The sequence below is a fragment of the Plecotus auritus genome (assembly GCF_963455305.1).
Source record: "Plecotus auritus genome assembly, chromosome: 2".
Taxonomy (NCBI): domain Eukaryota; kingdom Metazoa; phylum Chordata; class Mammalia; order Chiroptera; family Vespertilionidae; genus Plecotus; species Plecotus auritus.
In genome coordinates, this window is record NC_137771.1 from 69,340,503 (window position 1) to 69,354,546 (window position 14,044).

The 14,044-nt window shown below is 41.1% G+C and overlaps 1 protein-coding gene across 1 annotated transcript; it reads right to left on the reverse strand.

The window, feature by feature from the left end:
- Positions 1-1,406: 1,406 nt before the first annotated feature.
- Positions 1,407-12,204, reverse strand: LOC308241091 (guanylate-binding protein 1-like; the record flags this gene model as incomplete). Its single annotated transcript, XM_080654645.1, has 10 exons — positions 12,012-12,204; positions 8,926-9,053; positions 7,909-8,018; positions 7,462-7,658; positions 6,619-6,861; positions 5,244-5,524; positions 3,554-3,766; positions 3,049-3,151; positions 2,616-2,809; positions 1,407-1,526 (listed from the first exon to the last, which is right to left on the reverse strand). Exons 1-10 carry the CDS (start codon positions 12,199-12,201, stop codon positions 1,407-1,409), a joined length of 1,779 nt encoding a protein of 592 aa, XP_080510771.1. The 5' UTR covers positions 12,202-12,204.
- Between the last annotated feature and the right edge of the window lie 1,840 nt (positions 12,205-14,044).

Here is a 14,044-nt window from a genome sequence, read left to right on the forward strand (position 1 = left end):
AGACTATGAGCTCCTTAAGAGAGGGACTACAACTATATTCCCACTCCTTGGCAGAATATGTGATAGATACTCAACCAATGATTTTTAAATGAATGATCCCTGTAGTCTAAGCAATGGCAGGTTTTCATGAAGCCTCATCTAACTCCCTAGGGACTCTGTTTTGAACATAGTTTTGGGGGAAAAGAACTGTGAGTAAGTTTTCCTGTCTGTGTTCTATGAAATCCTGTCTGTCAAAGAACTCATGGTGAGTGGGAAAGGTAGGATGTGCTTGTGTGTGTGTGTGTGTGTGTGTGTGTGTGTGTGTGTGTTTGTGTGTGTGTGTGTGTGTGTGTTTGTGTGTGTGTGTGTGTGTGTGTGTGTGAAATAGTCATATTATGTGGCACAGACTTCTGAGCCATATTTTTTCCTCTTTCTGTTTGGATAAAAGCCTAACACACAATGGCTATATATATTTAGTTTATCTTTATTGTTGAAAGTATTATAACTGTCCCTCTTTTTTCCCCTTTGACCCCCTCCATACCACCTCTGCCCCCCACAATTGACATATTTTTAGTGCACAGAGAAACTTAACCAATACTAGGCACATACTTTTGTCAGGGAAAACTCTGAAAATAAGGGTCTTGAACCTTCTTCTCTACAATGAGTAAAAGGAACATCACAAAAACTACAAGAGAGTTGAAATATAAGAAAATTCATACATCATGATCAATGCCATAATCTCTTGATCTTAGAATGAATATAGAGGCATAGAAGATTATGTGCGTGTTTAGTTATATTTCTACCTAAGTATTCCATTTTTAAAAAACAGCTATTGTAAGTGGTATTGTTTTGTAATTTTTGGTTTCCAATAGTCCATTGCTTTTATATAAAAATACAGTTGAAAGTGGATTTTGGTGTATTGACCTTGAATCTTACAACCTTGTTAAACTCACGTATTTGTTTCCAGAGGTTTTGTGGTTGCTGTTTTTTGCTTTTATGGCAAATTCCCTGGGATTTATCTATGTGGATAATAATAGTGTGTGATAATAAAGGCTCTTCCTTCCTTCCTTCCTTCCTTCCTTCCTTCCTTCCTTCCTTCCTTCCTTTCTTTCTTTCATTCTTTCTTTTTTCTTCTTTCTTTCTTTCCTTCATTTCTTTCTTCCTTTTGCCATATTGTAGGAAGCCTTTCATTATACTGTTTAATGTATAATGACTGCACATCCTTGCTTTATTCCCCAGTTAGGGGTAAAGCATTTCAGTTTTTACATTAAGTATGTTAGGTAAAGGGTTTTTTGTAGATTTCTTTTAGAAATGTTAAAAAGCCTAAAGAAAGTCACTTTTTTCAAGTTGTGACATTTTTCCAAATTGGAAAACTGCTTGAGCTATGCCTTGGGTAGAGTGACAGGGCAGCTCTTTTCCTTAGGTCTTTAGCTAATGATACATTTCTTCTTCTTTCTTCTTTTCATGTTATTCTTGAGATTCTCTATCTCTCTCTGAAGTTGTCTGCTCTCATTTTGGAATCCTTCCTTTAGTAACGTGGCCTGTTCCTAAAAAGGGACAAATAAAGAGTAAATAAAGTATAGCAGTAAGCAAATCTCAACTTCTAGCTAGTTTCCACATTCTTAGTATTTAATTTTTCTTGAAATTTTCTCTACCATAAATATTCATTATACTTTCTCTTGGACATCCTAGCTGCCTGTTTGCTTTTCTTGAGCTTCCTTTAGCTAAGAGAGATTTTGGCTTATACCTTCTAATATAGTGATAAAATTAAATTATAAGTCCCATTACTTCTATATAACATATGTGGGCAATCTTAATCATATGTTTCTTTCAAATCTTATAGACTCTTTTACACACACACACACACACACACACACACATACTCAGACTTTTCTATACGTACACATGACAGAAATAAAAATTCTCAAAATCAAAGGAAGCCTTCTCTTGCTCTGCCTGAATCTGAGATCAGGGAATTTGATTTAAGCCTCCACAGCTTGGTGGCAAGAATAGCAGGATATAAGTAAGGACATCAAGGTCCCTAACTGTCCATACTGGATTTCTGCACATAATTCACTACACAAACTAGGAGTAGGACATAGCAAACAGGCAGGAGTGGCAGACACAGGTGTGAGAGGCAAGGACTCTTTTTGCTCATAAAGCTTCTCTTAGAACCGAAGTCATACCAGGTGTGACAGGAAAACAGAGACTGTGGATTCCGATAAGTTTGAAGGTGTTGCAGATATCTTGTCAATTTGTGTGACCCTATAAAAGCTCATCTTTTCTGAACCTCTGTTTCTTCTCCTAAGGTATAGGTGCACAGCAATTCTTGCTCCATATAATATTAAGCAAGAGATACAGATAAGACATATTTACAATGCCTGGAAGATAATAGCTACCATTGATTGAAGAAGGTTCTGGTGAAGGACTGGATGTGAGATAAAGGAAAATAATTTTTTGTTTTAAATAATCAGACATAGGCAGGCTCCAAGTCAGGCAGAAAGACAGGGACTAAAAGGTGTAAGTGGGAAAGCAAGGTCCTTCCAGGTTTCGTGTTCTAACAGCCACACAAACAGGTCAGGGAGAGTGGACAGAAAACAGAAAAAGGGAAACCTCAAGGTGATGCCATTAAATACCTGAAGTTTAAGAGCCAGAGCCTTCTCTTGCTCTGCCATTAATTGGGCCCTCTCCTGCTCCATCTTCTCAGTCAATTGTTTCACATGTTCCTGATAACTCTTTTCTTTCTCCTCCATCAGCTGCTGATTCTTCTTTTGCATTTCCTCCAGCATTTTTGCTGCAGCCTCTGCAGATTCAGCTTTCACACGTTGCACTGCCAGGAGGAAAGGAAGAAGACAAATTCATGTGGGTGACCACCTCACTTTTTCTTCTTTGTAAACTTTCCTATTATTGTTGCTGCTGACTGCATTTGCCCCACTGAGACTGACTTTGGCTAGTAATAGGCATCTTTGCTCATCTGGCTCTCCTTTAAGGACCCCAGATTCTCCAAGCCAAATTATTTAAACTTTTAAAAGCTGTTGAGGCTATCTAGTCTCCTGACTTGCTCCTCACCTTCGATCTCCTTTTCCTTTTCTGTGAGAGACTGGTCTGTTTGTAAAATTGCATCAGTCACAGACTCCTTGGACTTCAGGTATGTCTGAAGAACTTCTTCACTCTAGGACCCAGAGAAAATGTCATAGTGATAGGAAATCGCTGGAAGCGCTTATTCCTATTTGCCCACCATCTTTTCCTGTAGGAATCACTTCTCTTGGCCCTGGTCCTTGTGCTGGTCAAGGTGCCCCTGTCACAGTGTGGGCACATGCTCCAGGTTGGCCAAGCCTGGCACCTGAAGAAGCAGAATCCTTTGTAAGAGATTGATATAAATATAGATTGAGAGCCTCTGTTCTCTGAGTGAGGGCTCTACTTTTGGAGCTGTTGGTGCTGTGGTCCCATATGGGGTGAGGAATGAAGCCATCGTGGAGAGAGCAGATCCCAGGAAAGGAGGTGGAGGGAGACTGGGAGGAAGGGAAGTGTGGGGTTGAGGGGAGCCAAAGAGAGACAGATAAATGCTGGTTACCTGTATTCCCTTCCTGGGTTCCTGAAGATACTTTTTCTTCAGCTCGTTCATAGTCTGCATTAAGAGACGATATCCTCCTGGTTTAGAATAGACCCCCTGCTTTATATCTTCTTCTAAAGAATGGAAGATATCCTTAAGTAAAGCTGAGCAGTGATCTGATGATGCTTTCATATTCTCTTTACAAAAGTCATCTTGCCTTTTTTCTTGCTGGGCCTTTAATGTGAAAATAGGAAGTAGAAAGAGTACAGAGAAAATGTTAGCTTGACCTCAGGATTTTTGGAAAGGCTTCTCAAAAACCAGTCTGTGACCCCTATACAACTTACAGGCACCTCAGCAGGACCACATCCTTCCTCCTGATTCTGTCTTTCTACTGAAGTCCCTTTGTCCTTGGAGGTGAAGTTCATGGCAAAGATTGCTAGCTTTATGCTAGCATTATGCTATCCAGCTGCCGGTCATAGTGGGCCATGGCTTTTTGCACTGCAGCCGAGTTCTCTATCTGGGCTGAGGCCAGGACTGCGTTCTCCATGCAGGGCAGGTCCCCACTGCTGATGGCATTGACATAGGTCAGGACTAGGTTCTCTATTCCTACAAATACACCTTTAGAAAGAAACTTCTGCTTTTCAAATTGGACCAGTGATTGCATATGGAAGAAATGTCACTCAAGGTAAGCCTGCTCAAGATAACTAAGACTACATCTTTCTTTGCTTTTGGCTATAATATTAAATTGTCTGATAACAGCAAGCATGTAACTTGATGAGAAGCTCTGATTGTTACCTGCATGCATTTATCTAAATTATGAGAAAGAATATTAGTTTATGCATGAAAGAAAAGAAATGTTCAAAACTTTAAGTCAATCATAATAAAACTAGAGGACCGGTGCACAAAAATCATGCACTGATTACAGTCCCTTGTCCTAGCCTGTAATCAGGGCCATCTTCCTAGGCTGCTGGCAGCTGGCCCCGCCTCCTGCTGCCACCAACCCTGGGTATCCATTTGCCATCCAATGATGGGAGCTGTTGGCCGGGGGAAGGGAGCGAGAGGTTGGCTGTTCCTGCCTGTTCGCCGGCCCACCCCTCAGCATGTGGCCCTCTGTGTGAGGTGACCAGCAGGGCGGAAGCCTTGGCCTGGCGCCGCCTGCATCCCTCACCTCCTACTCCGGGTCCCTGTTTGCCATTGGCGATCAGAGCCTGCAGGCTGGGAAAAAGAACCAAGAGGTGGTCAGTGCACCTCAGTGACTGGTCAAGTGCTTGTTCTGGTCGTTCTGCCAATATGGTCACTGGGTTTTTCTTTTGTGTTTTTTAAATATATTTTTATTGATTTCAGTGAGGTAGGAAGAGGGAGAGAGAGAGATGGAAACATCAAAGATTAATGAGAATCATTGATCAGCTAACTCCTGCAAGCCCCCTACTGGGGATCGAGGCCACAACCCGGGCATGTGCCCTTGACTGGAATCAAACCTGGGACCTTTAAGTTTGCAGAGCGACGCTCTATCCACTGAGCCAAACTGGCTAGGGCTGGGCTTTTATTATATAGGATTGGTTCTTCTGACTATAATAATAACAAATAGTGTTTTTTTGTCATTTTGAAGTCTAGTAGGAATTTCTTCTCTCCTAATAAATACCCATTTTATTTTCTAGTAGTACTTTGCTTTCTGAGACCCTAATCCATATAAACATAAGAAAAAAATTACCGCTAATTCCCTTTGAAATAAATGGTCTACATCCTTGAAGGAATTCTTCATGAAGACTTCAATGGCCTCTTTCTCACTGGCCATGTGCAGGTCCAGGAGCTCTTGGAGGGTTTCTGTGGGCAGTTCAACCTTCTCACCCATCTGCTGGTCATAGTGGGCAATGGCCTTTTGCACTGCAGCCGAGTTCTCTATCTGGGCCAAGGCCAGGACTGCGTTCTCCATGCAGGGCAAGTCCCCACTGCTGATGGCATCGACATAGGTCAGCACCAGAGTCTCCAGCCCTACAATAGAGACCAAAAGATAACATTTGTTGTAGGTGGGGTGAGGAAACATTCCATCCTCTATAAATCTGGTGATATCTCCCAACACTCATTCGATCACAGTATCTATGTCCTCAGCAGCAACTAGAAGTTTGCCATAAATGCAGACTCTCAGCCTCTGCTCCAGATCAACTGCATTAAATCCTCCTCTGGCGAGATCTTGGATGATATGGATACATATCAAAGGGTGAGAACCTCTGTTCTAGGCACCATAGACCTGTGTTTATTGAGTGCATGTGCTTTACCCATAAGCACCATTAGGATAGGAAATGTATCTCTCATTCATGTCTCTATCATCAGTTCTGGTCTGTGGTAAGCAGTTACAAAATCAATATTTGTGAAACAATGAAAAAGAAGTCCTCTGCCCTGGCCAGGTGGCTCAATCGGTTGGAGCGTCGTCCCATGCACCAAAAATTTGTGGATTTGATTCCTGGTCAGGGCACACAACTAGGATATGGGTTCAATCCCCAGTTGGGGCGCATGCAGGAGGCAACTGATTAATGTTTCTCTCTCACATCGATGTTTCTCTCTCTCTCCCTCAAATTCATGGAAAATATCTTTAGGTGAGGATTAAGAAACTAAAAATAAATTTAAAAAGGAGTCTCCATTTTATTTATTCTAGCAGAACACTGTCCAAGAGAACTTTCTGTGATGATGGTCCTGTGCTATATGTGCTTTCTGTGATGATGGTCCTGTGCCAATATTGCAGCCCCTAGGCATGTAATCAGAATTGTTAATTTTCTTTAATTCTAATTATTCTACATGTAAGTTTAGTTATACGTAGGTACTACACTTGTCTACTAGCTATTATATGGAATAGTACAGGTCCAGCTTATTAGAGCAATTTTAAGCAAGAGAGCTTTTTTATTTGTCCTTTTCTATCTTTTTTCACCCACGAAATCTGACTAATAAAATCTATTAGAAATGTTGTGTCATCTAGAATGTGCCACAGTAATAGTAGTAGATTTGCATTTTTTAAAGCTAAATCTAGGTGGATGCTATCCCACCTTCCTTTAGTCTTAACAGTGAGAGTAGTGACTGGGGAGAGGACTCACGGGGTCCATTGACCTGGATCCCTCCTGAAAGAGTTTTGACTTTGGAATTGGTAAAGATGTAGGAACAGAAGTCAGCAGCTTGTTGCACGAATTCAGGGTCCAGCTCATCATCATGCATTGTCTCAAGTTTGCCTAGCTTCTTCCTTTGAGTGGGTCGATCAAAGATAAAGCATTTCTTATTTGGGAAGAACTTTCGGATACAAAGTCGGGGCAAGTTAAATTTATTATCGTTAGAACTGGAACCTGGAGAAAGATAAAAAAGAAAAAAGGGCTTTGCTTAATATAGGGTCTTGGAAACATTTTCTGTAAATGGTCGAATGGTAAATATATTAGGCTTTGCAGGTCAGGTGGTTTCTTTTCCAAGTATTCAATTCTGCTATTACAGCATGAAAGCAGCCATGGACCATCTACATAGTTTCCACCCAGTAAAACCTATTTGTACCATAGCTGGCAGGCTGCATCATTTGCCTGTGGCCTATATTTTGCCAACCCCTGGCTTAGCACATTGTTATGCTTTAATCCATTTTCTTTAAATAAATATCCATTCCACTCCATATTCCTTGGCTAATTACAGAATCACAAGCCCTGAGCAGGGAGATAAAAATCAATCTGATCAGAGTACAGGGAAAGGTGAAAGAAAAAGAAATTTGTTCTTAGAACAGGAGAGAAGATACTTCAAAATAAAATCTATGAATTTAGATATTAAACAAGCATTAATTCTTAGAATGAGGCAGCTGAGAAGAAGTAGAAAACTATACATGTAATAACACTAAATAGAAACATAAAAGATGATGGTTTCTAATGGCTTGTGATTCCCAACAATCAGTTCTCAGTCCCCGTTACCTTGCTTGAGTTGGAGTGAATTCTGCAGGTACTCGTCTGCTGAGATGGGTTGCCCATCTATTTCCAATTCTAGGGAAAAATCCCTCAGCGTCCACACAAAATCTGGAAAGAAGCTCACAAAGTCAGCTGAGTCCTCAACATCATTTGCATCAGGTGAAGATTTTGCCCTTATTTTATCTGTCAGCTCTGTCACATAGCTGAGTAGCAAACTAAGGAAAAATGGTGTAAAAAAACAGTGCCCCTCATTCCACATTAGTCCCACATATTCCAAACCTTTGTTTTGGCTTTGTTTCTAACCCAAGTGTTAATTCTTCCTGCCCTTGAATTATTTTTTATACTTCCTTTTTTTGTGTGCTTGATTTGCCAGGATTCACATTCAGGGAGCTAGTTTTTAAGTACAGGCCTCCCCTCTGATTTTGATGCTATTCTGGACCACAAAAAAGATACTGCAGTTGGTCCATGGCCTGCTGGTTTATGGTCCCCATGCTATTGTACACCAAGGTGCTGCACAGCAGTATTGCCAGGGCAAAGATCCAGGAATCATTTAGGTTGTCACCCTGGAAATCAGAACACATTTGGGCCAGGATTATGCTTTATTCTCATGGCACTTTCCAGATCAGCAGTAGTAAATGGATGCTCGTTTAGTCCAGTGATTTTTTTAGATTAATGACTTATAAGAGTAAAAGAAATCCAAATGAAAATGGTTGTTAGTAGGACTTGGACTTTGAAAAGTCTTCTGATTAGTATTTTTGGTGACACGTATTCTCACTAGGTCCTCTTATGACCATTGGCAGATAATTGCAAAACTAATAGTCCAGATTGGTGGGCACTCTAAAGCCTTAAATGTTATTGAATTTTCTCTATGTTTTTATAGCATAATTGACTTATGTAAGAGTAATGATACTTATATCTATTTTATCTAGTCATTATTATTCACCTAACACTTTCCATTCTTATTCAATAGTCAAAACAATACCATGAGGCAAATATAGACTGTTTGTATGGGTTTTACAGATCAGAAAGCTGAGGTTAAAATAAGTGAAATAATTTGTAAGGCCACTGTGTTAATGACAGAGTTTAAATTTAAACAACAGTTTAGAACTTCTGAACATTAATCCTTAACTAAAGTTCTCTGCAGGATAGGACTCATGGCTGATTTTGTTTATAGTACCTTTATGCATCTATTTTAACTGGCTTAGCTTATAGCCTCTTGTTAATAATTAAAATACTATCTAATGACCTCTATGCTCTTCTAGGATTCTGCTTTATATTTTCTTGATCTCTGATTGCAAAACTTGGTTACTTAGCATATAAACAGAAATGATAAAAACACATATGTTTTAGTGCCAGCTCTTATTTGAATAAAAATTAATAATAAAATTTAAAAAAGAAAAAAATATTAAATAGTGTAGACAATACCCAGAAATGAGGGGACTGTGTCCAAATTGAATATTCAATACTTACCTTCTCTACATCTCCCAGCCCCTCAGTGTCGAGCAGAACTAGGGTGCAGTTTGGTTCCTTAGGGTGAGGCACATACCACATCCAGATGCCTTTGGTGTGAGACTGAACTGTGGAGCCCAGAGAGAAGCCTTCAGGAGGAGAGGAGAGAGAGGGAGTGGAGTTTTCATAGTAGATGTGTCTTAAAATGGAGATAAACGTGAACATAATCAAGGTAAGGAGAGACTACAGCCAGTAGCCAGGCTGGCGTTGGCTCAGTGGTTGAGCGTCAACCTATGAACCAGTCGGTCATGGTTGGATTGCTGGTCAGGGCACATGCCCTGGTTATGGGATCCTTCCCCAGTGTGAGGTGTGCAGAAGGCAGCTGATCAATGATTCTTTCTCATGACTCATGTTTCTAACTCTCTCTTTCTCTTCCTTCCTCTCTGAAATCAATAAAAATACATTTAAGAAAAAAAAAACAACTACAATCAGTATTGATTTTACAGAGAAGCAGGGAAATTCAAATATCCAATACATGAAAACATTCAACACCTTCCTATCTAATAAAAGAGTAATATGCAAATTAACCATCACTCCACTACACCCACAAGCCATACCCACAAACCACACCCACAAGCCAATCAGGAGTGAGAATGCAAATTAACCCAACCAAGATGGCTGCAGCCACAAAGAGAGCAGGAGGGAGGCTTGGGTTTCCCCGGTGATAGAGGAAGCCAAGCTTTCCACACACCCTGGCCAGCCCTGGCCTCTGTTTAAGGCTACAAAGTTTCAAGTATAGAAGATAAATAAATCCCAACAGAAATGGCTGCCACCACGGAGCAAGCAGAAGGCTTGGCTCCGCTCAAGGCTACAAAGTTTCAATTGTAGAAGATAAATAAACCCCAGATATCAGGGCCTCCGCTTGGGTCATCAGGGGTCATGGCCGGCCTGCAAACCACCACAGGCCCCCTGCCCCAAGGGAACCCTCACCCTGATCCGGAACACCCTTCAGGGCAAACCAGCTGGCCCCCACCCATGCACAAGGCCTCTATCCTATCTAATAAAAGAGTAATATGCAGATTTACCATCACTCCAACACACAAGATGGCTGCACCTATGTGGTCAAAGATCCTGCCACCATGTGGATACAAGATGGCCACCACAAGATGGCCAGCAGGGAAGGGCAGTTGGGAGGGACCAGGCCTGCAAGGGAGGGCAGTTGGGGCAATCAAGCCTGCAGGGGAGGGCAGTTAGGGGTGACCAGGCTGGCAGAGGAGGGAAGTTGGGGGTAAACAGGCTGGCAGGGGAGCAGTTAGACATCAATCAGGCTGGCAGGGGAGTGTTTAGGGGATGATCAGGCTGGCAGGCAGAAGCGGGTAGGGGCAATCAGGAAGGCAGGCAGGCAAGCATTTGGGAGCCAGCAGTCCTGGATTGTGAGAGGGATGTCTGACTGCCCGTTTAGGCCCAATCCCACCGGGTTTGAGTCTAAATGGGCAGTCGGACATCCCTCGAAGGGTCCCAGATTGGAGAGGGTGCAGGCTGGGCTGAGGACCGCCCCCCTCCCGTGCATGAATTTTGTGCACTGGGCCTCTAGTTTTATTATAAAAACATTAACAAATTAGGACTAGAAGAAAACTAACTCAACATAATAAAAGCCTTATATGAAAATCATTCATCCAGCATCACACTCAGTGGTGCAAGATAGAAAGCTTTCCTTCTACAAAATTAACCAAAATAGTTCAAAGACCTACATGTAAGAGCTAAAACTATAAACTTCACAGAAGAAAACATAGGGGGAAAAAACATCATAATATTGAATTTGGGATGATTTCTTGGATATGACACCAAAAGCATAAACAACGAAAGAAAAATAGATAAGTTGGATTCAAAATTAAAACTTTTGTGGGACAAAGGATATGATCAACTGAGTTTCATAGGTATCTTATGGAATGGGGGAAAATATTTCTTATTTAAGGTATTAATATCCAGAATATTTAACAAATTCCTACAATGCAACCCCAGAAAGCAAACAAGCCAATTAAAAAATGAGCCAAGGACTAGAACAGACATTTCCTTAAAGAAAATATACCAATAACCAATAAACACATAACAAGATAATTAACAGCACTAGCTATCAGGGAAATACAAATCAAAACACAATGAGATGCTATTTCACACCCATTAGGATGCCCATTATCCAAAAAACAAAATAATAGCCCTGTAGGCATGCCTCATGGTTGAGTGTGGACCTATGAACCAGGAGGTCATGGTTCGATTCCCAGCTTGGTTTTTGAGCTTGATCCCCAGTGTGGGGTGTGCAGGAAGAAGACAATCAATGATTCTCTCTCATTATTAATGTTTCTATCTCCCATCCAAATACTAACCAGGCCCGACCATGCTTAGCTTCCCAGATCAGACGAGATCGGGCGAGTTCAGGGTGGTATGACCATAGAATAATGTTTCTATCTCTCTCTTTCTGTCTGAAGCCAATAATAATAAACAAACAACAAGAAAAACACCACAGCCAAAACCGGTTTGGCTCCGTGGATAGAGCGTCGGCCTGGGGACTCAAGGGTCCCAGGTTCGATTCCGGTCAAGGGCATGTACCTTGGTTGCGGGCACATCCCCAGTAGGGGGTGTGCAGGAGGCAGCTGATCGATGTTTCTCTCTCATCGATGTTTCTAGCTCTCTATCCCTCTCCCTTCCTCTCTGTGAAATATCAATAAAAAATATATTTAAAAAAAAAAAAAAAAAGAAAAACACCACACACACAGCAAAATAACAGGTATTGGCAAGAATGTGGAGAATTAGAATCCTGTGCATTTCTGAAAGAAATGTAAAGTGGTAGAGTTGCTGTGGGAGATGATATGGTGATTCTTTTAAAAATTAAACAGAATTCTAGGAAAAGAATACAAATTATGCTTTTAAACAGAAAATAAAGAAAAGTGGGAAGGGACAGTGAGTTGACTCTTTCAGACCACAGTAAGATAAGCTCACTTTTAATATTCCTCCCCATCTGTAACTTGATCTCCTTGTAACACCGTACTCAAAGCTGGGAGTGTGGGTGGAGAGAAGGGATCTGGCAGAGCTTTGCTGGTGCCCCTCACCTTGTTTCTGACCAGCCAGCTTGTTCATCAGGTAGGATTTGCCTGTGCAGTAGAGACCCACAATGGCCACCACCACAACAGGCTGTGTAATATCAGACAGGATCTTCAAAGCTTCTGGGTTAACCACTAGTTGCGTGTTAGTGTTCTCAATGAGGCACACCGGGCCTGGCATCTGGATGTCTGAGGCCATGTCCAGGGTGTCACCTTATCTGCAGGCAAGGAGATGGGATGGATTAGAACTTCCATTCTAAGTAGACCAAGAACTTTCACCAGGTTATTTTGATCCAGAAGATAGAGTCATAAAATTCCCCAACGTGGCCAAAAGTTCTGTGTCAACAGTGAGATGGATGAGGGGAAGATCTGTATTATTTTAAAATGTTACAGAAGTGCAATTCAAGGAGTCCATTAAAAAATATTGCTATGACAAGAACATGAACATTTAACCAAATTCATGAATAAAATCTTTAATTTGCCATAGAAAACTTTTTTTTTTAGATTCTCATTAAAATTTTCAGACTAGAGCCTGGCTCGGGTGGTTCACTGGTTGAGCATGGGCCCACGAACCAGGAGGTCAGGGCTCAATTCCTGGTCAGGATACATGCGTGTGTTGCAGGCTTGATCCCCAGTAGGGGCTGCATAGGAGGCAGCCAATCAATGTTTTTCTCTCATTATTGATGTTTCCATCTCTCTGTCTCCCTTCCTCTCTCTAAAATCAATAAAAATATATGAAAAATGTATTTGCTAGACATGAAATATAAAATAGAATAGAATAGGGTTTAGAGCAGTGGTTCTCAACCTTCCTAATGCAGCGACCCTTTAATACAGTTCCTCATGTTGTGGTGACCCCCAACCATAAAATTATTTTCATTGCCACTTCATAACTGTAATTTTGCTACTGTTATGAATTGTAATGTAAATATCTGTGTTTTCCGATGGTCTTAGGTGACCCCTGTGAAAGGGTCATTCGACCCCCAAAGGGGTCGCGACCCACAGGTTGAGAACCGCTAGTTTAGAGAGTAGTTTATATTCTGACCATATGTAAGAAATTTAATATTTATTTGTTTATTAATTCTACTATAAATAAAGACGTTTGGGAATAAATGTTTCATCATTTGATGTATGCTCTTTGGACAATTTTCACAGATTTTTTTGTTGTTAATCCTCATTGGAGGATATTTTCCCATTGATTTTTAGGCAGAGTAGAAGGGACGGGGCAGAGACAGAGAAAGAGAAACATCGAAGTCGAACAGACACTTGGATTGGTTACGTCCTGCACATGCCCCCACCTAGCCATTCAATCCACCCTTCATCCAAGGGTCGACACTCTTAACTACTTCAAAAACAGGTGGGGCATTTTTCACAGGTTTGAAATGTGTGTGTTTTCTACTAGTTGTGTTTATTTTGCTGAAGTGAGGGTTCACAGAATTGTTTATACTGCTATTCTGGAAGTGGAACCAATATAACCTACATTTGCTAATTTTATAAAAATGTATGACTGTGTGAAAAACATGACTAGGGACCTGCCCAAAGCCTTGATATGAGCTTGTGCAAGCCAGGGGCCCTATACTTAAACTTCATTAGCTTCACAAAAAATTAGCCTCCAACTAAAAGGGGGTAAGACTGCATGGCTGCAAATACTGAACGTTGACCAAAACCATGTTTGTGTATACATGTGTGTGGTGTAAGGGAACAAAAGACTATGAAATGTGGATTAAAAGATCAGGAGAGTCTAGGTTGCTTGATGAAAATATATTTCCAGTCATACACTTGTAGGTTTTCTGTTTTTCCATTTGGTAGAGGAGAAGAAGAAGCAGGAAGAAGACAGGAGGGGAGAAAACTTGGGAAAGAGAGGGAGAGGAAGAGCTGAAAGGAGAGAGAGTGCTGTCAGAGAATTAGGTGATGAGTAAAGTTCATGCCAAGCTAAGGAATTCAGAGGCAGTTTCCAGAAAGCAAGAACAAAACTGCTTGAGAGCACAGAGAGGTCATGTATACAACTGTTGGCTTTAGCGATGCAGGTTCTTTAAAGAGAAAAC